The sequence below is a fragment of the Ursus arctos genome, unplaced genomic scaffold, assembly GCF_023065955.2.
Source record: "Ursus arctos isolate Adak ecotype North America unplaced genomic scaffold, UrsArc2.0 scaffold_24, whole genome shotgun sequence".
In the NCBI taxonomy this organism is placed as follows: domain Eukaryota; kingdom Metazoa; phylum Chordata; class Mammalia; order Carnivora; family Ursidae; genus Ursus; species Ursus arctos.
This window is the reverse complement of record NW_026622919.1, coordinates 1055437-1076620: the sequence shown is the minus strand read 5'-3', so window position 1 is coordinate 1076620 and position 21184 is coordinate 1055437. Positions and strand designations below refer to the sequence as shown.

Below are 21184 nucleotides of genomic sequence, written 5' to 3'. Positions count from 1 at the left end.
CTCTGGTGAGCGCCCACCCCAGCCCTCCAGGAGCCGGGCGCTGTCCCCGTGTCTGAGGGCTGCAGGGAGCAGAGGGGCACCCCCCCGACTCCCAGGAGGTGGCAGGCCCGTGCTGGCCCCCACAGCAGCTGTCAGAGGAGGGAAGAAAGGGTGACTGGAGGCCAGAGCTCAGGTGGGGTTTAATTGTGAGCAGGCCCTGCGGCCTTCACCAGCTTGGTGTAAAAACGGACACAGTACTCGACGCCGACCGTTACAGAAAACTCCAGAATTCAAGCAGCAACGTGAATCATGTTTCTTGAAAAACGAATACAGACGAACACAGAACGGGTGCCCCGCACGCCCTGGGCTGCTCCTTTCCACAGGCCCCTGCATCATGGGGGCCCCAGGGCTGGGGCTCCTGCGCCGCCGGCCTTCACAGGGTGGACGAGGCCCTGGCGTCTCCCCAGCGACGCAATAAATAGGAGAATCGAACACAGGACTGAGGAACAGACCCACGCGGCACACCAGGCCCCCGGGCCGACCCTTCACAGACCGGGGCGGGTCTCCGAGTCGGCGGCGGCGGCACACGGGCACGGGCACGGGTCCCACCGGCAGGACCCCCCCGGCCGCGGGGCGGCTAGCCCTCCCGCACGCTGACGCGCGGCTCGGCCAGGGAGCCGTGGATGATGCTGACGATGGAGTCCAGGCCGCTGCCCTCCAGCAGCGTGCGGTGGTCCCCCTCGATCACGTGCACGGACACCTTGCCGTCGCACACCTGCGACAGGCTGTAGTCGGCGCCCAGGCCCTCGCCGTACACGCTGCTGGTCTTGGCGCGCAGCAGCGTCACGTTGCCGTGGTAGGTGGCCCGCGGCGCGTACTCCTCGGCCGCGCGCAGCTTGTAGTAGAAGGAGCGCGCGGCGAAGCTCAGCTCCCGGCGGTCCAGACCTGTGTGGCTGCGCTTGATCAGGTCCACGGCGGCCGCCACACGCTCCTCCAGGCCCCCGAGGGGCAGCAGCGCCTCCAGCACCTGCGGGACGGGGCGCAGGACGGGGCTCTGAGCGGCGCGACCACGGGGTCGGACAGGGCCGAGCACGCTCGGGCTGCAGGGCGCCCCCCGCCCGGCCACCGGCTCCCCGCACCCACCCTGTCGTGCTCCATGTCTATGAACTGCTGCAGGAAGAAGCACATAGCCTCGGCCTCAGCTTCGGCCTCGCAGCCCCGGGTCATCTTGGCGCGGTAGCTCTGTGAAGGGAGAAGGGGCTGCTGCAGCCGCGGACTGCACCGGGACCCTGGGGCTGGGGGTGGGAGCCCGCTGTCGCTACCGGGGCCCTCACCTGCGTGTAGGCCAGCACGTAGGTGTGCGAGCCGTCGAACAGGAAGAGGCTGTTGTGTGTGGGGGCCGGGCTCTGCTGCGTCTGCAGCTGGAAGCACATCTCGAAGGCCACGCAGGCCCCGTACGAGTAGCCGGCAATGCGGTAGGGCCCCTCAGGCTGCACCTGCCGGATGCATTCGATGTAGTAGGCGGCCAGGCTCTGGATGCTGTCCAGGGGTGCAGCTGTGGGGCAGAAGGAGGCTCAGCGCAGGCAGGACACACACACCACCCTGCCTTACTGGGGGGAGGGAGGACGGGTCTCACCTCGGGTACACTGCAAGCCATAGGTGGGGATGCTGAGCTTGGCGGCCAGGCTGTGGAACACGGTGACGGAGCCTTCGATGGGATGCACCAGGAACAGCGGCCGCTCCGAGCTCTGCACCGAGTTGAGCCGTGTCAAGGTCGGGCCCTCGGGGTTCACCAGCAGGGTGCTCAGGTTCAGCTGGGCCTGCTGACTGGTGGAGCTGTTGTCCTTGGGCGTGGGGGCTCCCAGCTCTGTAAGGAGGGGCAGATGCCAGGGAGGGCCAGGGCCACACAAGGTGCTCCACGCGCACATACCCACCCCTGACTTGGGCTGCTGGTGGCCAGGGCCTGAGGCCCCAGTAAGGGCTCACAGGAAGGGGCCCGATGGACAAGCCCTGACCTGGGAGGGCGACTTAGGCTGCTTGCAAGCCTGCAGCACAGAGAAGCACCCGTGCTGCTCCAGGGATAGAGGAGCTGGGGCCAGGGTGGCCCAGGGACCCCCCCCCCCTTTTCTCCAAGTCTTCCCTCATAGCCACATACCGTCAGCTGTGCTGGCCTTCGAGGAAAGCTCCTGCAACTTGCGAAGCGTGAGCTGCCGGATGTCCCGCATGGACAGCACCAGGTCGTGCTCACGCTCCAGCATCTGGCGCACCTCCACGCCCATGAGCGAGTCCAGGCCCAGGTCCGCCAGTGTGCTGTCCAGGTTCACGGTGGCCAAGTCTCGGATGCCTAGGGACAGGTACTTGGTTGGCAGTTCAAGAGAGGGGGAGGGGAAGGGCCCTGGGTGAGTGCAGACACCTCGGTGGCTAGTCCCCTTCCCATACCACCATCACCGTGGTTATGGCACGTGGCCCCCACCCAGACCACCGGCGCCTGTGCCCTCCTGGAGCAAAAAGGCACGGCTTCTCTTCCAGCCAGGGAAGCTGCAGCTAGTGGGAATTGACGGTGTGCCAGTGTGGGGGTGGTGGGCTCTCTCACCTAGGATGTGGGCCACCGCCTTCATGAGGTCCTGGTGGGTGCTGCCGTCGCCCTGGGCAGTGGCCTTCTTCTCAGCCAGCACAAAACTGCTCAAGACGGGGTGGGGCTGGTTCAGGAAGAGGTCCAGCACCTCCAAGCAGGAGGTGATTCGCTGAGGCAGGGTCCCGCCAATGACCGTGTCGTTGGAGCCCATTGTCTCCAGGACGACACCCACATCGCCGATGGCGCCCCACTGCACGGCGAGGCCTACAAGAGTACAAGGGCCAGTGGGCCAGGGGTGAGGGGGGGCGCCCGTCGGGGCAGCAGCAGGTGGGGGTGACCGGGCGAGGAAAGAGCTGGCTCACCTGGGAGGCCGTCATGCCGGCGCTTCTCACACACGCGCTCCATCGTGGAGTTGGCGAAGCCGTAGTTGGCCTGGCCAGCGTTGCCGCGCCCACAGCTCACGGAGGAGAAGGCCACGAAGTAGTCCAGCTCGGGGCATGCTGCCCGGGTCACCCTGTGGGTGCTCGAGTCACACCCTGCCGGCTGGCCCAGCCCACCGCCAACGCGCCCAGGAGCCCCCGCCTGCCGAACTGCCTCCACTTCCCTGAACCCCCAGCTCAGGCCTGTTGCCTGGTCCCTGAGTGGCAGAGGGAACTCTGCGTTGGGGTGCACACAGGCCAAGAGAGACAGCTGCTCCCAGCACGCGCCAGGTCAGAGCCAGGCCGTGCTGGGGGCCTCACCTGTCCAAGTTCACGGTACCACTGGCCTTGGGCTTGCTGACATCCTGGAAAAACTCGGGGGTTTGGTTCTCCAGCATGGCGTCTCTCAGGACCTGGGGGTGAGGGGTGCTTAGCATCTGCCCTGACCTGACGGCTCGGGAGGGCTCAGCCTAGGAGGGCCTTCCCTGGGGGGCCTGCTCTGGACCCTTCCGAATCACACTCACCATGGCCAGGTTGAAAACACCTCCCACAGGCCCCAGCTGCGTGGCCTCCGCGATGAGGCTCTGGGCCCCATCTAGCGAGCTGGCGTTGCTGGTGGACACCAGGACCTGCACGCCCTGGCGCCTCCACTCACGGACTTGCTTGGCCTGGTAGCCTGTGGGCCACAGGGCAGGGCGGTCAGGCCAACTGGGCTTCTAGCCCTGAGAGCACACGCGGGCCGAGCTGACCAGGTGTCCCCCCACCCCCACCCCATCCCGACCCTCAGGCCCACTTACCTGTGCGGATCCCAGAGCGAGAGGTCAGCACGAGTTTCTGGGCCCCTCGCAGCACAAGCCACTGGGCCAGCTCAAGGCCGAACCCGCCCAGGCCCCCAGTGATGACATAGCTCTTGTGGGCTGGGCAGAAAGTCTTGGACGCAGCCGTCATCAGCAGGGGCCTGGTCACCTGCGGCACGGCCTCTTGCTCCTCGAGCACCTGCAGCCCAAGCAGCACCCCCGCTCAGGCACTGCCCTCGGGGGCCGGAGCCGGGGGTGCCGGGGGCCCTGCGCTCACCTGCACGACCACTTTGCCGATGTGCTTCCCTTGGGCCATGTAGCGGAACGCGTCCTCCACCTGGTGCTTGGGGAACGTGGTGCACTTGAGCGGCTGCACCACGCCGTCCCGGATGCCCGCCTGCAGCAGGCCCGCCACCTCCCGCCACTCGCTGCTGGCCTCGTCGAAGAGCGAGTCCAGCAGAATCCCGTGGAAGGCCACGTTTTTCAGGAAGATGGCCATGCCTGGGTGGGCAGGGGAGAGGGCTCAGCATGCATGGCCCCCAGCTGACCCTGTGGACCTCGCCCCACCAGGGGCCTCCTGTCGCCCGCCTGCCCACGGCCCAGCTCACCCAGCTGGTGGTTGTTGGAAAGGTCGAATTTGCCGATTTCCAGGAATCGGCCGTGCTGGGCCAGGCACCGCACGCTGGCCTGCAGCTTCTCTTCCGCCAGAGAGTTCAGAACCAGGTCGACACCTTGGGGGGGCAGTGGGGGAAAGACAGGTCCTCCTCGTCACAACACTGGTCTGGGTCCAGAGGACTGGACCTTGTCCCCGCCCAGGCCGGGTGAGGAACAGGAGAGGAGGAGGATGGGAGCACGGGGGACAGCGACGGATGGGTGTGCCGGGGACGCCGCCGGGGGTCCGCGGGCCGCTCACCCTTCCCGGCCGTGTGCCGCAGCACGTGTTGTTCAAAGGACGTGTCCCGGGAGTTGGCAAAGCTGGCATCGCTCAGCTGGGGGAACCTGGCCTGGAGGTACGCCCGCTTTTCGGCTGACCCTGGCAGGGAGAGGCACGTTGCTGAGCCACGCAGTGGGGCTAGGCCGACAGCCCTGGGCTCCCAGGAGGGCCGGTGGGCTTACCCACGGTGGTGAAGACGCGGCAGCCCAGGCTCAGGGCGATGGCGATGGCAGCCTGGCCCACGCCGCCCGAGCCCGAGTGGATGAGCACCGTCTCCCCGCGCCGCACGCGTCCCCGCACCACGAGCGAGTAGTAGGCGGTAGTATAGACCACAGGCACGGACGCCGCCTCCTCCAGGGTCCTGCGGGCGCAGCGTAAGAGCTCAGCTCTGGCCAGAGCCTCGGCCGTGGCCACGTGGGGCGCCGGGCTCATGGTCCCACCAACTCACCAGCTAGACGGCACATCCCACAGGAAATCCTGGGACAGCACGACGGAGGTGGCCAGGCCTTCAGCGGGCACCAGCCCCATCACGCGCTTGCCACTGGCGTCCCGGCCAGAGAACTCCATGCCCAACATACATTCCCGGGCGGCCCATTTCCCTGGGGGTAGATGGTGGCGGTGAGCCCCACATGTCCCCGGAGGCGCCCAGTGTGCAAGCTCAGGCCCGAGGAGCCTCCAGGGCCCTGAATGCTGTGGGTCAAGGAATCCTCTTCCCAGTCCCTGGCCTGGAGCGTTTGCTCTGGCTGTCCCTGTAGGGGACAGTCCGTACCTGGGATGGCATCAGGGGACAGCTTGCCCGTGGCCAGCATGATGTCTCGGAAGTTGAGAGAGGCATAGTTGACAGTGCAGAGGTAGACGCCGGGCTCAGTGGGCTGGACGTGACGCAGAGGGGAGCAGACCCAGCGGATAGAGGACAGGTCCCCCCGGGTGAGGACGTTGACGAAGGCATGCTCGGTCTGCTCCTCTGGCAGGCCTGACCGCAACAGGGAGTGCGGCTGTCACTGGGGCTTCCCAGCCAGGGCCCCCAGCCCCGTCACCCTCAGCCCACCCAGCCATAACGCAGGAGCTGGTGGGGGTCCGGGAGGCATCTTGGGGGGCTCACCACGCTCCAGTGGGAAATGGCGGAAGGCCCCCCAGGACCCGTCCCGGTAGACATTCATCACGAGGTCCCCCTGTAACACTTTCTGCAACTCTGAGGAGCTCGGGTCCATCTTGGGGACAGGGGACGTGCTGCTGAGGTTGGATACCAGGATGCATCTGCGGGCGGCCAAATAGGTGAGGGGGAGCTGGAGGAGGGGGAGAGGGCAGGGGGAGGGAGGGAGAGAGAGGGCAGGGGGAGGAGACCGGGAAGAAGGGGAGGGGGAGAGAGAGGGGTAGAGGGGCCTGCAGCTCTGGCTGAGCTCTGTGGCTGTCTCTCACCGAATCCGGTGCCCGCCAGGCTCCCGTCGGAGACAGTTCACCATGCCCACGACGCCCGAGGTGGCGCAGCTGACAGCCGTCAGCCACACGGGTCGGGACGAGTTGTCGGCCATGACGTTCTGCAGGACGAGGGAAGGGCTGGCGTCTGGGCAGGTCCCCAGGCCCGTGGGCATGGTGCTGGGGGGCCGGGCAGAGACTGACCTTCAGGGAGTCCACCCATCGGAAGCTGGTGTCCTCCACGGGCAGGAAGACGGGGCTGTCCCGCGGGGCCGGCCGGCGCAGCAGGAAGAGCGCCGAGCCGTAGAAGGAGCGCTTCAGGGCCGCCAGGTGCAGGGACGCTGCGGCGAACAGACCCTCCCACTCATCCTGCGGGGCGGGGCGGGGCGGGGTCCGTGCTCAGCCAGCCTCCGGCCCCGCCCCCCGGCCCCGCCCCCTGCGACGCTCCGGCGAACAGACCCTCCCACTCATCCTACGTGGGCGGGGTCCGTGCTCAGCCAGCCCCCGGCCCCGCCCCCCGGCCCCGCCCCGCCCCCTGCGACGCTCCGGCGAACAGACCCTCCCACTCATCCTACGTGGGCGGGGCCCGTGCTCAGCCAGCCCCCGGCCCCGCCCCCCGCACCTGACTCAGGAGGCTCTGCGGGCCTCGCTGCTCCGGGCAGGTGAGGAAGGCCACCGTCTCTCCCAGGGGGTGTCCTCGGAGCAGGACGTGCAGCAGCAGGAAGCCGCCCTCCTTGAGAGCGGCCGCCATGTTGCCGAGGGCCGTGGCTGGGTCACGGAGGGGGGCCACGGCACAGTTGCACACCAGCAGGTCGGCGGCGCCCAGGCTGCTGGGGGCGGGGTCTGCAGGGTCCCACTGGCCCTGGGCCATGCCGTATTCCTGTAGCTTGGCCTGGGCAGCCTCCAGCGCCTGCGGGTGGCGGTCCGTGGCCGTGTAGTCCAGCTGCAGCATGGGCTGCGTGTTGAGCAGCGCCGGAACGCGGGAATACAGGCGGCCATCACCAGCCAGCACCTGGAGGCAGGAGAGCTTCCTGGATCAGCTGCCCCCCAGGCAGGCATCCGGATCCCAGCTGGCGGACACCTGCCAGAAAGGCCCGCCTGCCCACCCTGCTGAGGAGACCGCCAGCTAGTGTCCTCCCCGCCGCGCCCACCGTCCAGCAGGGCGGAACGGTCAACGACATGAGGGCGGGCTCGGCACAGCTGCTGACCCGGCCCTGGCGTCCCTTACGTCCGAGCCTGGATCTGGGTGCCCACACCCACCTCTACAATGTACATCCTGGGGCTGGTCAGGTTCTCCAGGGCGGTGTCCACGCAGGCCTTGAGTGCCGGGGAATCGAGCAGGCCGCTGAGCAGAGGGTCGTCGTGCAGCAGGGGCCTCTGCTGGGCCAGCAGCTGGTCCAGCTCCAGCTGCAGGCTCCCGTTGAGCTGGAGCTGGCAGGCGGCTGCCAGTAGCTGAGGCAGGCCTTGCTGTGGGGGCTCCCGGGGGACCTGGGCCCCATCCAGCCCAGGTACCACCATCTTCAGCCCCTGCTGGGCCACCTTGGTCTGCAGTGCCTGTGCCAGCCCTGGGGAGGTGAGAGATGGGCACTAGGGAGGAGTCTCACCTGGGCCAATGTGCCCTAAGCCCCCCATACAGCAGGTGTCTGCTGAGAGCAGGGGTCCGTCAGCAACCAGGACCCACGTGACCCTGTCCTCCCAGGGCCCACTGTCCGGCCCTGGCCCTGGATAAGCAAACAGATGGGAGGGACAGAGCAGGCAGGCTGGTCCTCTAGGACTAGGAGCTAGCCCACCAGGTGGGTATCATCAAGGCATGAGCTCCACAGAGAGGAGGCTGCCTGTGGAGCGTTGGGCTCAGTGTCCTGACATCCCCAGCTGCACTCCAGTCCCCCGCTGATCATCCCCCACCCATCAGCATGGGTGCAAGCCCTCATGGGGTGGGGGGGCGGGGAGGGGAAGGGGTGCAGTCTGCCGGGCCAGGTCCCCGTGGCATCACACCCAAGTGGCTGGCCAGGGATGCAGCTAAGAAGGACCAAATCTGTCCTTGTGCCCTAGGCTGCCCCTGAAGACCGGGAGCCTCTCCAGGAGACAAGACTTGGCTTCCTGTGAAGCGAGAGCTTGTCAGGCTGGAGCGGGTCCCAGCGAGGGGCTGCATGGGAAGCTGAGAAACTCCCTTTTGCCAGAGGCATCCAACGGAGGCTGGAGCACAGAGGCAGGGACTGGGCCTCACCCCTGCACAGCTGCAGCTCCTCCTGCAAGGCTGCGTTTCCAGCCAGGAGCCCCCCCTCCACGTGGGGGGTGAAGCAGAACTTCTCCAGGCTGGGGGCAAGCTGCTCCTGCTGCCGCCTCGGGGCCACGGAGGCGTGCAGGCCCGAGATGAGGACGCCACCGGCCGCTGTGCTGTTCAGACAGCTGCTCACCACCACGTCAGCCACTGTGGGGAAGAGCTGGGTGAGCGTGGGCCGCGGTGGCCCAGGGACGCAGGCGTGGGGGGCCTGGGACACGGGGCTACCTTGGGCCTGGCCCTTGAGTGAGTACACCTTCTGCCGGTGAGTGGCGGGGTCGATGTGGATGGAGGTGATGCGGGTGGGCAGACGCAGGGTGCGCTGGACGATGCCCAGGATGGACATCTGCAGCATGGTGTCCAGGAAGGTCACCCAGTTGTCCTTCCACAACAGTTGGCCTGTGTTGCCTGTGGCAGAGGGGCCGTCAGCGTGGCTGGGCTGGGTCTCTCGCGCGCATGGCACCCTCTCCTCTACACGCCTCGACCTGGGAGCCCCCGGTGGCCCGTCACACCCAGTACAGCCCTCCGTCCACAGGATTTGGGCGGCGAGGGAGTCATACGGCACCTGGATGGGATCCTGGGCAGCTGGTCAGGCCCAGTGTGGCCTAAAGGGAGGCGGCCCCAAGGCTCGTTCCCCAAGCATCAAGGGAGGACGTGGCGCCCTACCTTCAAGGTTGGTCTCCAGAATGCCCTGGAAGTAGGGGCCATAATCATAGCCACGTAGCCGCAGCTCCTTGTACACATCCCCCTGGGACAGGCGGAACGTGGCTGTGGGGTCCGTGGGGTCTGCGGGGTCCGGGCCATCCCCGCGGTCGAAGAGCTTGGGATCAGGGTCCTCCCACTGGTACACCTTCCCTATGGGTGGGGGGCACAAGAGCCTGAGGTGCGTAGAGTGGAGCCGGCAGCCAAGGGTGCACTCAGAGGCCAACCCCCACCAGAGAGCCTGTGGCCTGGCCGGACACCCTCTGCTCACCGCTCACGATCAGGTTGCCGTTCTGAGACACCTCAAAGGTGCGGGAAGCCTCCAGGAGCCGAACTTCCAGGGCCACAGTCCCTGTGGACAGCAAGGCCAGACATGAGCATCAGGGGCGGCGGTCAGCATTCCCACCCTGACCCCGGCAGCTACCCCGTCTCACCGGACTTGGGCAAGATGGTGGCCTGGTGCAGCGTCACATCCTCAAACACCACAGGCACGTCTTCCATGTTCTGGCTCAAGGCACGCGCCAGCACCTTCCAGGCCAGGCACAGGTAGCCAGTGGCGGGGAAGAGGACGCGGCCATCGATGCAGTGGTCCACCAGGTAGTGGTCAGGGGACTCGGGGCTGGTGTCTGTGTGGGCTGGACCTTAGTGCCAGTGCCCAGGAGGGAGAAGGCAGGCCCCGCCGGCCCCCTTGCCCCACCCCGCCCCTCCCCGCAGCCCCTGCTCACCGATGTTGTAGACGGTGGCTGCGGAGGAGCCGCTGGAGCCGCTGGGGAAGTCCCCAGCGGCAGGCACGTCCCACACCTGACTGTGGTCCCACTTGATGTGGGGCGAGATGAGAGGAGTCCCCCGGGGCACCGGGAACTCCACGGGTGGAAACAGGCCATTGGGGTTGGCATCGATGCTGGGGGGTGAGGGAAAGGTGTGATGTGCACGCCTGGCGCCGGGGGCCTTGCCCAGGACTACCCTGTCCCACCCACGGCCAACTGCCTCCCACCAGACCCCAGAGAGCATCAGGACGGGGTGGGGGGCCATAGCAAGGGAGCCTGGGGTGGCCCAGCACCCTCCAGCCCACTTCCTGGGGACGACCTCAAGGCCACCGAGGGGCCTTAGTAACACGCTTTGCTGTCAGGGAGAAGCTCCGTGTGGACAACCCCCCCCCCCCCGCCCGGGAACCTGGCACCCTCCCCAGCGGCCCAGCAGGGGCAGCCGACCCACCCCAGCAGGTGCAGCCTGCCCACGTTCCTGAGGAAGAACTCCAGGTTGTCCCTGTGGTCCCTCTTCATCAGGGGGATGATGGCGCAGCTGGCCTTGAGGCCTCTCTTCAGGACGGCCTGGTGAGGCAGACGGGCTTGGCCTTCCTCACTGGCTCCCACCTCCCCCCAGGCCCAGACCCTCGGCTTCTCTGGGCCGATGCACCAAGACCCCCGTCCCTCCCGGAACCGCCAGCCTTCCTCGCCCCCGGCCCCAGCTGGTGTGCACCTGCAGCAGGGCATGGGGGGCTATCTCCAGCACCACGGCGTGCTCGGGCACGTGACACAGCGCCTCCTGGAACAGCACGGGGCTCACGAGGTTGTTGACGCTGTATTCCGCCGAGCACATGCGGGCCAGGCTGCCCTTCCACTGGGCCTCAGGGATGGAGGTGCTGAGCCAGCGCGCCGAGCGGGGCTTCGGCTCCCGGATCACCTGCGCATGAGCCGAGGTCAGCGGTCAGCGGGCGGGGCCTTGGCTCCCACTGCCCCGCCTCCAGGAGCCCCCGTGGGGCGGCCAGCCCACCTTCTTGAGCGCCCGCAGCAGCGTGGGTGCGATGGACTCCATGAAGTAGGAGTGGAAGGCCATGCCGCCCGTCCGCACCTCCTTGGCAAACACACCCTCCTGCTTCAGCTGCTCCATAAATGCAGCCATCTCAGCCTAAGGACAGAGGTGTCAGGGCTGGACGAGTGCTTGGCTCCCCACGCAGAGCTCCCCCTGGGGACGGGGAAGGGACTTGGGGACAAGCCTTGCCTCCCAGGGCCCACCTGAGGTCCTGAGATGGTCACCGTGTCCTCGGAGTTGTGGCACGCGGGCACAATGCCAGGGGGACAGCGCTGTTTACACTCCTCCCAGGACAAGCCTGTGGGCAGGGATGGCCTCAGGGGGCGGGCTGCGGGGAGCCAGGGCCCCCACCCCAGGGGAAGGCACTGCCCAGGGCAGGCCCTAATGACGGGGTGCAGTAATGACAGCCGCGGAGTGGGGCCTTTATGGGGCACTTTCGCTCCCGCTGCGTTTGATCTTGAGGCAAGGTGTCCTCCCTGTTGTCCCACAGGCGGGGAGCTGAGCCCTGGACACCCGACAGGCCACCGAGGGCCTCGGCCCCTCCCCTGCCAGCCCCTCAATGTGGTGGCTCCCTGAGGTGTCCCTCCTGCCCAGCCCTGCCTGCCCAAGGCACGAGCAGGTGCCAGTGGAAGGGACCCACAGCGAGTCACCGATGCCGACTTTATCAAAAGCGCTCTGGCTTCTTGTGTAGAGGTGGGGGGGGGGAACTCTCGTCCCCACGTGGCTTCAGACCAGCTTGAGGCAACGGCGCGTGCTGATGCCCGCCGGCGAGCGTGCTGGGCACCGTGTGACCATAAGGAACGCAGGGACAGCACCCCCACCCCAGAGATCTAGAGGCCAGGGGGAGAAGCGGGATGGGGGAGCACAGGGGACACCCACCCACGGCCGCCATGGCCCCTGGCGGGATGTTGGCCTCCTTGATGCACTGGCCCCTCCAGTAGGCAGTGAGGACGGCCTCCTCCTGAGAAAGGCAGCCGTCTGCGTAGCCGCAGGCCACCTCCCCCAGGGAGTGCCCGATGATGCCGTCGGGCCGCAGGTCCATGGAGGTCAGCAGGTCTATGAGGGCGATCTGGGGGCAGGGGAACGTGACATGTCACGCCAGTCTGGCCACCCGCACTGTCACAGCAGCCCCATCCTGCCCACTGGCCCCCAGACCCCAAGGGCACACCTGGATGGCGGTGAGGCACACGAACGAGTGGATGAGGTCGTCGAAGGTGGTCTCGTCTGCGCTCAGCAGCAGCTTGGATACCTGCAGACCCAAGGGCTTCACGGCCTCGTCGGAGCGCAGGATGGAGTCTCGGAAGCTGTCCAGGCGCATGAGGCTCGACCCCATCCCGCGCCACTGTGTGCCCATCCCTGTCCCAAGGAGAGGTGTCAGGGGTGGTGGCCGTCAGCCCCAGCCACCCGCTCCAGCCACCTGCTCACCCTCCAGGGAGGGCCCGGGGAGCAGCGTGCTCACCAGAGCAGATGAACCAGAGTGGACGCCGTCCGGTGGGCGGCTGCTGAACCTCCTGCAGCTCCAGACTGCTGTCCTCGGCTCCCAGCACCGTGTAGCCCCGGAACGGCATGGCGCTGGGGGGGCTGGCCGCAATGTCATTGAGCATGCTCACGAAGGCCGCGTCCCGGCCGTGCTGGTGGCCCTGTCCCAGCAGGCACCGCACGGCCTCTGGGGTGCGCCCGCTGGCCTGCAGCAGACGGGGCAGGGGGACGTGCGGGGTGGACGGCGAGGGTGGCTGCAAATTGGGCCTGAGGATGACGTGCACATTGGAGCCGCCGAAGCCAAAGGAATTGATACCCACGTTGCCTCCACGGACGGGCAGGGGCCGGTCCACCACCTGCAGCCGCCCTTCCCGAAGGGCAGGGATCTCAGGGTTCGGGCTGTGGAAGTGTAGGTTGGGGGCCCAGACCCCGTTTTCCAGGGACAGCAGCACCTGTGGGTGGCTCGCAGTTGGTGGGGCAGCTGGCCCTGGACTCCCTGCATTGCTGCGTGGGGTCGGGCCTACCTGTCCCCCAACCTTACCCCTCCACAGTGCAGGGACCCAATGACCTCACCACAAGCCCTTTCCCCTCTCTGGGCTTCATGCCTCCACCTGGGGCCCTAAGGCGCCCCCCAGATGGATGGGCTGTGGGCCTGGACACAGAGGCTCCCTCAGCCAGGGCTCCCTCCAGGTCCCAGTTCTTGCAGAAACTGTAAGCAGGTTACTACGTCAGCCCGAAGGAGCTTAGAGCACCAGGAAGCCCCCACCGCACCCAGAAGCTGCCAGTGCGTGGTCTTCCCACAGGCCACCCAGCCCCCTCCTCTGGCTGAGTGACCCACAGGGAGCAAAGGTGGACACTGGTCATAGGCTTGTGCCCTGCTGTCCGGTCCTCGGTGGCTGGCACCCTGCGGAACCCTCCCTTTCCGGGCAGGCAGGATGGCTCCAGACCTGCCCACCTACCTTGGCCAGCGCCGCGAGCCCCGAGGCGGGCTCTGGGTGCCCCATGTTCGACTTCGTGGACCCGATCAGCAAGGGGTCCCGGCGGGTGGTGCAAAGGGCTCGGTCAATGCCGTTCAGCTCCTGGGGGTCGCCGACCTGTGCAGGACAAGAGGAGAATCAGGACCCTGCCCCGGTGCCTCTCGGCGTGGGGCATGGGGCGTGGGGCGTGGGCGGGGCTCTCACCTTGGTGCCCGTACCATGGGCTTCGATATACTCGAGGGACTCTGGGGCCAGCCCAGCTGGCTCATACAGGGAGCGGATGAGCTGCTCCTGTGCCTCCCCGGAGGGGAAGGTCACACCTGTGGGAGGAGCCAGGCCTCAGCCCAACCAATGACCGCCCGTAGCAGCCCGGCCCGGGCCCCTCCGGCCCCGGCCGGCACCCACCTTGCTCCTTGCAGCCATCGGTGTTGATGCCGGCGTTCAGGATGGTGGCGTACACGCGCCGGGCCAGGGACTTCTTGGTCAGCAGCATGACCACCACGGCCTCCGAGCGGCAGTAACCGTTCCCTGCGTGCAGGGGGCACCTCAGGCCCAGGGGCTCTGCTGATCCGAGCCCCTGGGGCCAGGACCTCCGGCGCCACCCCCCTGCCCCCCCCCCCCCCCGGCCCTCTGCTCGCTCACCAGATTCATCGAAGGACTTGCAGCTGCCCTCGGGGCTCAGCATGCCCAGCTTCAGGAACTGCACAGAGGTGTTGGGTTTCAGCAGGATGTTGATGCCGCCCACAATGGCGCAGGGGCACTCCCCGTGGCGGATGGCCTGGTAGGCGTTCTGCAGAGCCACCAGGCTGGAGGAGCAGGCCGTGTCCAGAGCGACGCTGGGCCCTGGAGCAAGAGCACAGCGTGGGTGCCCTCCCCGGGAGCCCGCGGCACAGACACCTTGCCCCAGGCAGCCTTCCTGGGGGAACCAGAGGCCCAGAGGGGCTGGCTGGGTACCCACCTTTAAAATCAAAGGAGAAGGAAATACGGTTGGCCATCATGGCACGCTGGCAGCCCACCATGCTGTAGCCCAAGAGAGTCTCCGGGTCTCGACTAAGGGCCTCTGAGGCCTCAGAGCCGCTCACGCCCACCCAGACACCGGTGTGTGTCCCTCGGAGTGACGCTGGGTTGATGCCTGCAAGAAGCAACCGTGAGACCTGGCAGCCGGGCCTGCTGCCCAGCTCTGGGGGTAAGTCCTCCCCTCTCAGCCTGACTCTGGAGGGGCCTGAGCAGGGCAGCCAGCCCAGGTAGGGCTGAGGACAGATAACTGGGTCACAAGGAACCTGGGGCCCAGGAGACAGGTGGGGCTCCAGGCTCTGGGTCAGGCAGAGGCCAGAGAAAGCTGGAGGTGAGGACAGAAGGCAGCATTGTCCCCGGATACTCCCCTGGCCCCTGGTGTCACCAGTAGGGTCTGGCAAGCCCCAGTGACCAATGAGCACCCAAGCACCAAGGGCAGCCTACCCTAGGACAGCCTAAGATAAGGAAACAGAGAGAGACAAAGGCTGAGTGTCCAGGCCGGGAAAGGAGGGAGGGATCCTGGCCAGCCCCGGGGAGCAGCGTCCAAGGTCTCTGCTGGCCCTTCACTCCAGGGCACTGTGTGCCTGCGACACTGTTCAGTGCAGGCCCCAGGGGCTGGCTAGCTGTGGGGCAAGAGAGCTGGAAGGCCCGGACTGCCTGCCTGCCTGCGGCGTGACCGGTTGGCCCCCAGGGTCCCCCCAGGGCCGGGCTCCCCGTCACCTGCCTGCTGAGGCCCCACACCCACATGGCAGGACTTCTTGGCCCCTGGGGCATAGGTCTGGGTCTGCCCCGTGACAAGGCACAGCTGTCTCCAGCCACTTGTACAGGGCCAGACACAGCCTGGAAGAGGGGAGAGTGGAGAGCACTAGTCCTGGGGGCTGGTCCCCCCCTCCTGCTCTGCCTGGCACTCCACCCTTGCCCCAATACCAGCTGTACTTTGGGGGGAGGAAACTGGGGCGTCAGGGCATGCCAGGGACACCTGTGTGTGCAGTTGTGAAACCTTGACCTGCTCCCGGGCCCACGCCTCCCGCACCTCCATGAGCCCACGGGCCCTGGACCAGGGCCCAGGAGAGACAGCCACAGAGCCTTGCGTTGCCTCCTTGGTAATTTTTGTGTCTTCAGACTTATGCTTTTAGAAGTGAAAAGCGGCAATGTTGTCATGATTTCTGGAGAGGTGGGAACCTCAGGGACACGGGCCCCCAGCCCCAAGGCGGCCGTAGTCGGCCAGCAGCCTCATGAGCACCCACCTCCGTCCAAGATGGCCTCGTAGGTGACCTCCAGCAGCAAGCGTAGCTGGGGGTCCATGGTGTGAGCCTGCTTTGGGTGGACCCCGAAGAAGGACGCGTCGAACTTGGATAGGTCCTTCAGCTTGCCGGACCGCCTGGGCAGGCCGTAGAGTCCTGCAGACATAGGCAAGTGGAGGGCTGTGGGCCCCGAGTGACCGGCGGCAAAGTCCCTGCTGGGATGGGGAGCCATGGGCTGCCCAGGAGGATGGGGCAGGGGCTAGTGCTGCTGGGTCTGGGGTACCACTTGGGCGACACCAGCCCTGCTTCTGAGAAGGGGCCCCCCTGGGCAGCCGTGTGGGAGGCGGCCCGGGAGCAGAGCACAGCGGGGACAGTGCCTGTTCCTCCTGCCCAGCACCGCCCTAGCCGGAGACCCTCGCCTGTGCTACCGCTGCCGGCTGCTGAGGCCGGCCAGAATCTACCGCGCTGACTCACATCCCGTAAATCAGGTAGAGCCGCTCTGCAGAAGAGCCTACTGGGCGGGAGGGAGTCAAACCAGCTTCCCGAGAGCCTGGCTGCTTATCTGGCAGTAGCCGGATGGGCTCTGCGGGACAGGCTGGCGGGTGGTGGGGCTGGGGGTGCCTGCCCACCGGGACTCACCCGGGATCTGCTCCCCCAGCAGATCACCTAGCTCGGCCGTAACACGGGCAGACGCACGCCCAGGGTTGGCCCTCAGCCTCCCGTGGGCCCTCAGTCCCCAGCCTCGCCTTGATGACCAGTGGCTCTGCCGTTGGGACTGGGGCTCAGGCTGGAGCTGGTCTGCTCTGGGCAGCCAGGAGGCCGCATCCAGAGCAAGAACAGGAGATGGCCGCCCTGTGCGGGAGGGGAGCGCGAGGGCCACCCACTCACCTGCCTTCCACCTCCTGTCATCGTCTGTCACCATGTCTACACCGCCGATGAGATTGGCCCAGAACTCCTGCAGATTGTCCGACTCGGGCAGCTTCCCGGACATGCCAGCAATCACCACCTCCTCCATGGCTGGTCTGTGCAGGGAGGGCAGTGTGGGGGCCTGACGCTGTCGGCACTGGTGGCCGCACCACCAGCGTGCAGCCTCCCACCCTCCCCGGGCTTCCTGACCCCACAGCACCACCTATGGGTTTGCGAGCAGTGAGACCAAGATCTAGCTGGCCGGCCCAGACAGAAGCCCAGGGTGTATGGGGTGGGGGTCCATGCTGGTCCAGCCGGGCCTTGTCACTGGGAAGGCCGGGGCCTCTGGCCTTTGGCACTGACCTGTCACATGTGGGGCCCCGGCCTAGGTGACCACACCATAGCCCTGCTGCCCTGTGTCTGCCCCCCAAGTCGGTGGGCTCGGCAACCTGCTGTGGGGAGAGGGCCTCACGGAGGGTGGCAGGCCGGGCCACCCCAGAAGGGCCGAACCCTTCCCGGGACAGGGCCACTCGGCCATCAGTCTGTGAAGAGCTGACCCAGGGAATCAAGCAAGCAAAAAAGAAAGGGTGCCAAAGTTTAAGGGGAAAAAATGAGACTGGGGGGAACACCGGCCCACACTGACCAGTGGGCCCTGCACCCCATATCCCAGCTTGCTTTCCATGCTGGGGACAGGGGCCCAGGGCCACTCAGGGCAGCCCATGAACTGCCAGGGCTTGGGAGGGACATGGTGGGGGTCCCAAGTGCAAAGCCCCTGAAGGGTTCTGGGGAAAAGATGGCCTCCACCACACGGTGGACCCAGCCCGCCAGTCTGACCATCCAAGCAGGGTCCAACCTGGAGAACCATTCTTGGTTAGGGGCCAGGCAAGTGCAGCCCACCTCCGCACACCTGTACAGCTGAGGTCTCAGGACTACCTGCCCACCTCTGCACAGCCTGCCTGACCACCCAGACCCAGGTCTCCCGAGGCCCCCACTGCAGAGAAAGCCCCGGCCCCCCTGAGGAAGGGCGCTCCTGGGCAGGCCCTGGAGGGGGCAAGGCCACGGTTGGTCTGGCAACTTCCGCCAAGGCCCCAGGGCCTCGTGGCGCTCAGGACCGGTGGACGCGCCACCCTCCGGCCGTCCGGGTCTCTCCGAGCAAGGGCGCCCGAGCGGAGAGCCGCGTCTTCCTCGCGTGGCCCGGCATGCCTGAGTCCCTGCCGCGAGGGAGCCCCCACCCCCAGCGCTGAATAAAGAGCCCTTTGGCGGCCCAAGAGGCACCAGCTCGGGGGAGGCTGCTGCCTCCAGAGAGCGCCCGCTGTTCTCCCCTACTTGCTATTCACGCCGAGTCCCGCGCGGCCCGGGCAGGGGCTGGAGACCCCGCGGCGCCGGCCTCGCCCCGCCGCCCGCCCTCCAGAGCTTCGGGGCTCCGCGCGGCGCCCACTTGACCGGAGCCGGTTCCCCCCCGCCCCGCCGCCGGGCCTCGGCCCCCCGGCACCGGGGCTGGGGGATGCCGCAGGCGAAGGGGCTGGGCGGTGCGGTCCGCGTGGCCCACCCCGCGACCAAAATGGCTGTTCGCGGCGCGCCCGGCGTCCGCCCCTCGCGTCGCCCACCTGCCCCGCCCGGCCCCGGGCGCAGCGCCGCCGGCCCTCCAGCGCCGGACCCCGGCGCCCAGCGCACCCAGACCGGGGGCCTCGGAGCCCGCCGCCCGACGGGCTGACCCCTCCCCGCGGGAGCGCCCCGAGACCAGAGGGTGCGGGCCGGCGGCGCCCCGACGCCTGGCCGTCCTCCGCCCCCCAAGGCCCCCCGGCACCCGGTCCCCGCCGGGCCGCTCATACCTGGTCTGGGCGCAGGCGGCGGAGCGGGCGGCGGGGAGCGAGGATGGAGCGCGGTGGCGGAGAGGAGGCCGGGCCGCTGCCGTCTCTCTGGCTCCCTCTAGGCCGGCGCCGACTCTATTTAACCGCGGCCGTCCCCGCGCGGACACGCCACATGGGCTGACAGCTTGGCTGCGCCGCCCAGGCCAATGAGCGTCGGGGCTGCGCCCCGGGACCCGGCGCGCCGCCGCCGGTGGGGTGATGCCGCGCGCCGCCGAGCCGCCGGGACCCCGCGCGGGGGCGCGCAGGCCTGGGGAGCCCGGCGCTCGGGGGGCGCGGGGAGGGGCGCCTCAGCACCCCCGCCCCCGGCTTCCGTGCCCCGCCCCCGCGGGCCCGTGGCGCGGAACCTTCGGAGGCGCACGCGCACGCGCCGGGTACTGAGCCCGCGGCCGTCCCCCGCCCCTTCCCGGGCCCGTCCCCCCACACCCTCGAGCCGCGGGGCCACGTGTGCGCGCTGCGCGGGTGAAGATGGACGGGGATGTGCTTGAGCGCCACTCTGGGACCACTCTGGGGGTACACCGGGGGCCCACCGGATCCCCGGGAGCACCGACGGACCGGCCCGCGTTCTGGGGTCTCGGAGCCGGGTCGGGGTGGGGGAGGGGGCGGGGCTCGCACGCCACGGCAGCCAATCGGGGGCCGGGGGCGTGCGCACCGGCCCAATGGCGGTGCGCGAGTGGGCGTTGCTAGGCGATAGGGTGATGGGCCGGGCGGCGCGGCGGTCGTTGACCCCTGCCGAGGGCGCCCCGGGCGGGGTCACTGCCGGTCACCGCAGCGCTGCGCGGCCAGGCCTCCCCAATCTTGTGGGCCGGCGCGCGCGCCCCACGGCTCCCGGAGACCGTGGGCGGGGCGAGGCCCGGACACAGCTTGGCGTGGTTTGAACAAAGGCGCCCCCCCTGGGCAGAGGCACTCGCGCGCGCACGTGGCCACTTGCACCCACGGGCGCGCACACGCCCGGCTGAGCCTCCAGCCCTGCGTCTCCGCGCATGCTCCTGCTCACATGGTTACCGAACTTACAAAAAGACCTAGGCTTCCAGACCAAAAGGAGACAGACCGCCGGTCTAGGGGTCAGCTGAGAGTCCAGGAAGGCCGCCCTCCCTCCCTAGCGGCCATGCCCTACAGGACCCAGGCCGCCATATGGGCCCCCAAGCAGACCCTTTGTGAGGCCAGAGGAGTCCCTGGCGGTCCCCAGGACGGCCAGTGCCCTGCTTCCTCTCCACCGCCTCATTGTCTTGAAATCAAACCCTGCACTCCTCGCTGTGCTCCACGGCAACCCCTCCCGCTTTGCTTTTAGGAGCTCAGGGACCGTGTGGAGCAGGACACTGGCCAGGGACGCTCAGGGACTGCAAAGAGCGGGACTGGCTCCGTGACACCAGACGCCAAAACTTCACTTGGCTGCATGCCTCTGCACGCACCACAGTACTCACCAGTCCCGTTAGGTCCCAGTGGCCACTCCATGCCCCAATGCTCCCATCTTTCCCTTGGCATCCTGTCTCTGGGGGCATCTAACTCCTGACAGTGGAAAAAAGGGCAGGCCGAGAAAAGGTGGGAGAGGGCCCTAGGGTCCAACAGCTGAATTAATGTTCTGAACAACCTTCCCATGGGTTTTTCTTTCTCTTCCAATTTAAGAAGTTTTCAGATACCTTGCACCCTGGGCCAGCAGTCACTGGACCATGCTGCGTACACTCTCAACTTTTGGTGACTTAAATTATCCCAGGCTCACTTCTTGCTGGTCAGTGGGGCTGTGCTCACTGCAGCCTGCCAGGGGCCCAGGCAATGGGAGCCAGTCTGGGATGGAGGGCCTGGGTTTGCACCATAGAGGGAGGGCTTGAAGGCTCACTCATGGGTTCTGAAATACCTCTTTGGAAAGTGACTGCTCAGGTTTTCAGCTTAAGGAAGTCACACAGTCACGCCCCACTTCTAAGGGCACACACCAGAAACAGCAGAGCACCGGGACCCCTGCCACCCCTCGGCAAAGCTGCCTCCGGGTTGCTGCTTCCTGGCACAGCGGGAATGGCCCACTGTTGCCTCCGCAGCTCCTGCAAGCACAGTGTGCCCAGGGTGAGTGCTTAGCCTGTGGAAGGATGTCCCCCAGGCCCGTGGGCCATCACATGGAGCTCAAGGCTGCACAGGATGGGACAGGAGCCATTGCAAAGCACAGGGACCTGGTCTGTGACCTCTTGGCCCTGCATCAGGCAGATGCACAGACCAGCCACACCGCCACTACTGTTTGTGGTCTCTCCCACGACGTGCATCTGCACGCGCCCCTGCACCTGTGAGCCAGGCAGGGAGAGGACACTGTGCACATTTTACGTGAGGGCCAATGGAAGCCACAAAGGCTGCAAGATGTGTGCAGGTCATCCTTCCCCCAGCACTCTCCCGTCTTCCTGGAGAAATCATTTGCCCGGTTCCATGAGAGCTGGCTGCCCAGAAAGGGAAGCCTCAGGTTGCAGAGGGCCCGGGCTGCCTGAGGGCACAACCACGCTCTGCCTAGGCTGGGCACAGGCTGTCTCCGTTTCGGAGCGCTGCTACAGGCCAGGAGCGCCCTGGCTCTGCCAACCCGCTGTGGACACCAGGGGAGCAACGGGCTGAGGGCTCTGGAGCAGCACATGCCCTGGCCTCTCCCACACTGGCCCTCCCAAGATGGGAGATTGTGATCTGGAATGTGAAGTTCACTGCAGAGCAAATCCGCAAGTGTCAAGGACGTGTGGTTAGGGTTTGTGGGATGTGCTTCGGGTGGGGAAGTGTGGGAGTGGTTCTGTGGTACTTGGAAGGGTATCAGGT

General features: G+C 67.3%; 1 protein-coding gene across 1 annotated transcript; it reads right to left on the bottom strand.

Moving 5' to 3' along the window:
- Nucleotides 1–268: 268 nt before the first annotated feature.
- FASN (fatty acid synthase) lies at nucleotides 269–18476 on the bottom strand. Its single transcript, XM_026483849.4, has 42 exons — nucleotides 18368–18476; nucleotides 16518–16651; nucleotides 15633–15785; nucleotides 14330–14503; nucleotides 14014–14214; nucleotides 13777–13899; nucleotides 13576–13691; nucleotides 13354–13488; nucleotides 12375–12846; nucleotides 12084–12271; nucleotides 11795–11984; nucleotides 11119–11213; nucleotides 10877–11011; nucleotides 10583–10786; nucleotides 10319–10434; nucleotides 9829–10004; nucleotides 9538–9729; nucleotides 9375–9455; nucleotides 9068–9256; nucleotides 8630–8809; nucleotides 8348–8551; nucleotides 7381–7685; nucleotides 6743–7132; nucleotides 6325–6489; nucleotides 6124–6242; nucleotides 5807–5961; nucleotides 5474–5677; nucleotides 5153–5303; nucleotides 4887–5065; nucleotides 4684–4803; nucleotides 4379–4501; nucleotides 4048–4271; nucleotides 3771–3969; nucleotides 3498–3649; nucleotides 3295–3386; nucleotides 2917–3068; nucleotides 2573–2818; nucleotides 2135–2323; nucleotides 1616–1846; nucleotides 1314–1534; nucleotides 1123–1221; nucleotides 269–1006 (listed from the first exon to the last, which is right to left on the bottom strand). Exons 2-42 carry the CDS (start codon nucleotides 16642–16644, stop codon nucleotides 617–619), a joined length of 7557 nt encoding a protein of 2518 aa, XP_026339634.2. The 5' UTR covers nucleotides 16645–16651; nucleotides 18368–18476; the 3' UTR covers nucleotides 269–616.
- Between the last annotated feature and the right edge of the window lie 2708 nt (nucleotides 18477–21184).

Bases quoted from the DNA above. Each gene is read 5' to 3' on its own strand.
- FASN (XM_026483849.4), bottom strand. From the start codon at position 16,644: ATGGAGGAGGTGGTGATTGCTGGCATGTCCGGGAAGCTGCCCGAGTCG. The intron at 13,692-13,776 runs GTGGGTGCCGGC...CTCCTCCCACAG, and splicing joins CGATGGCTGCAAGGAGCAAG to GTGTGACCTTCCCCTCCGGG. The intron at 10,005-10,318 runs GTGGGTCGGCTG...CTCACCCCCCAG, and splicing joins GGCAGGCTGCACCTGCTGGG to CATCGATGCCAACCCCAATG.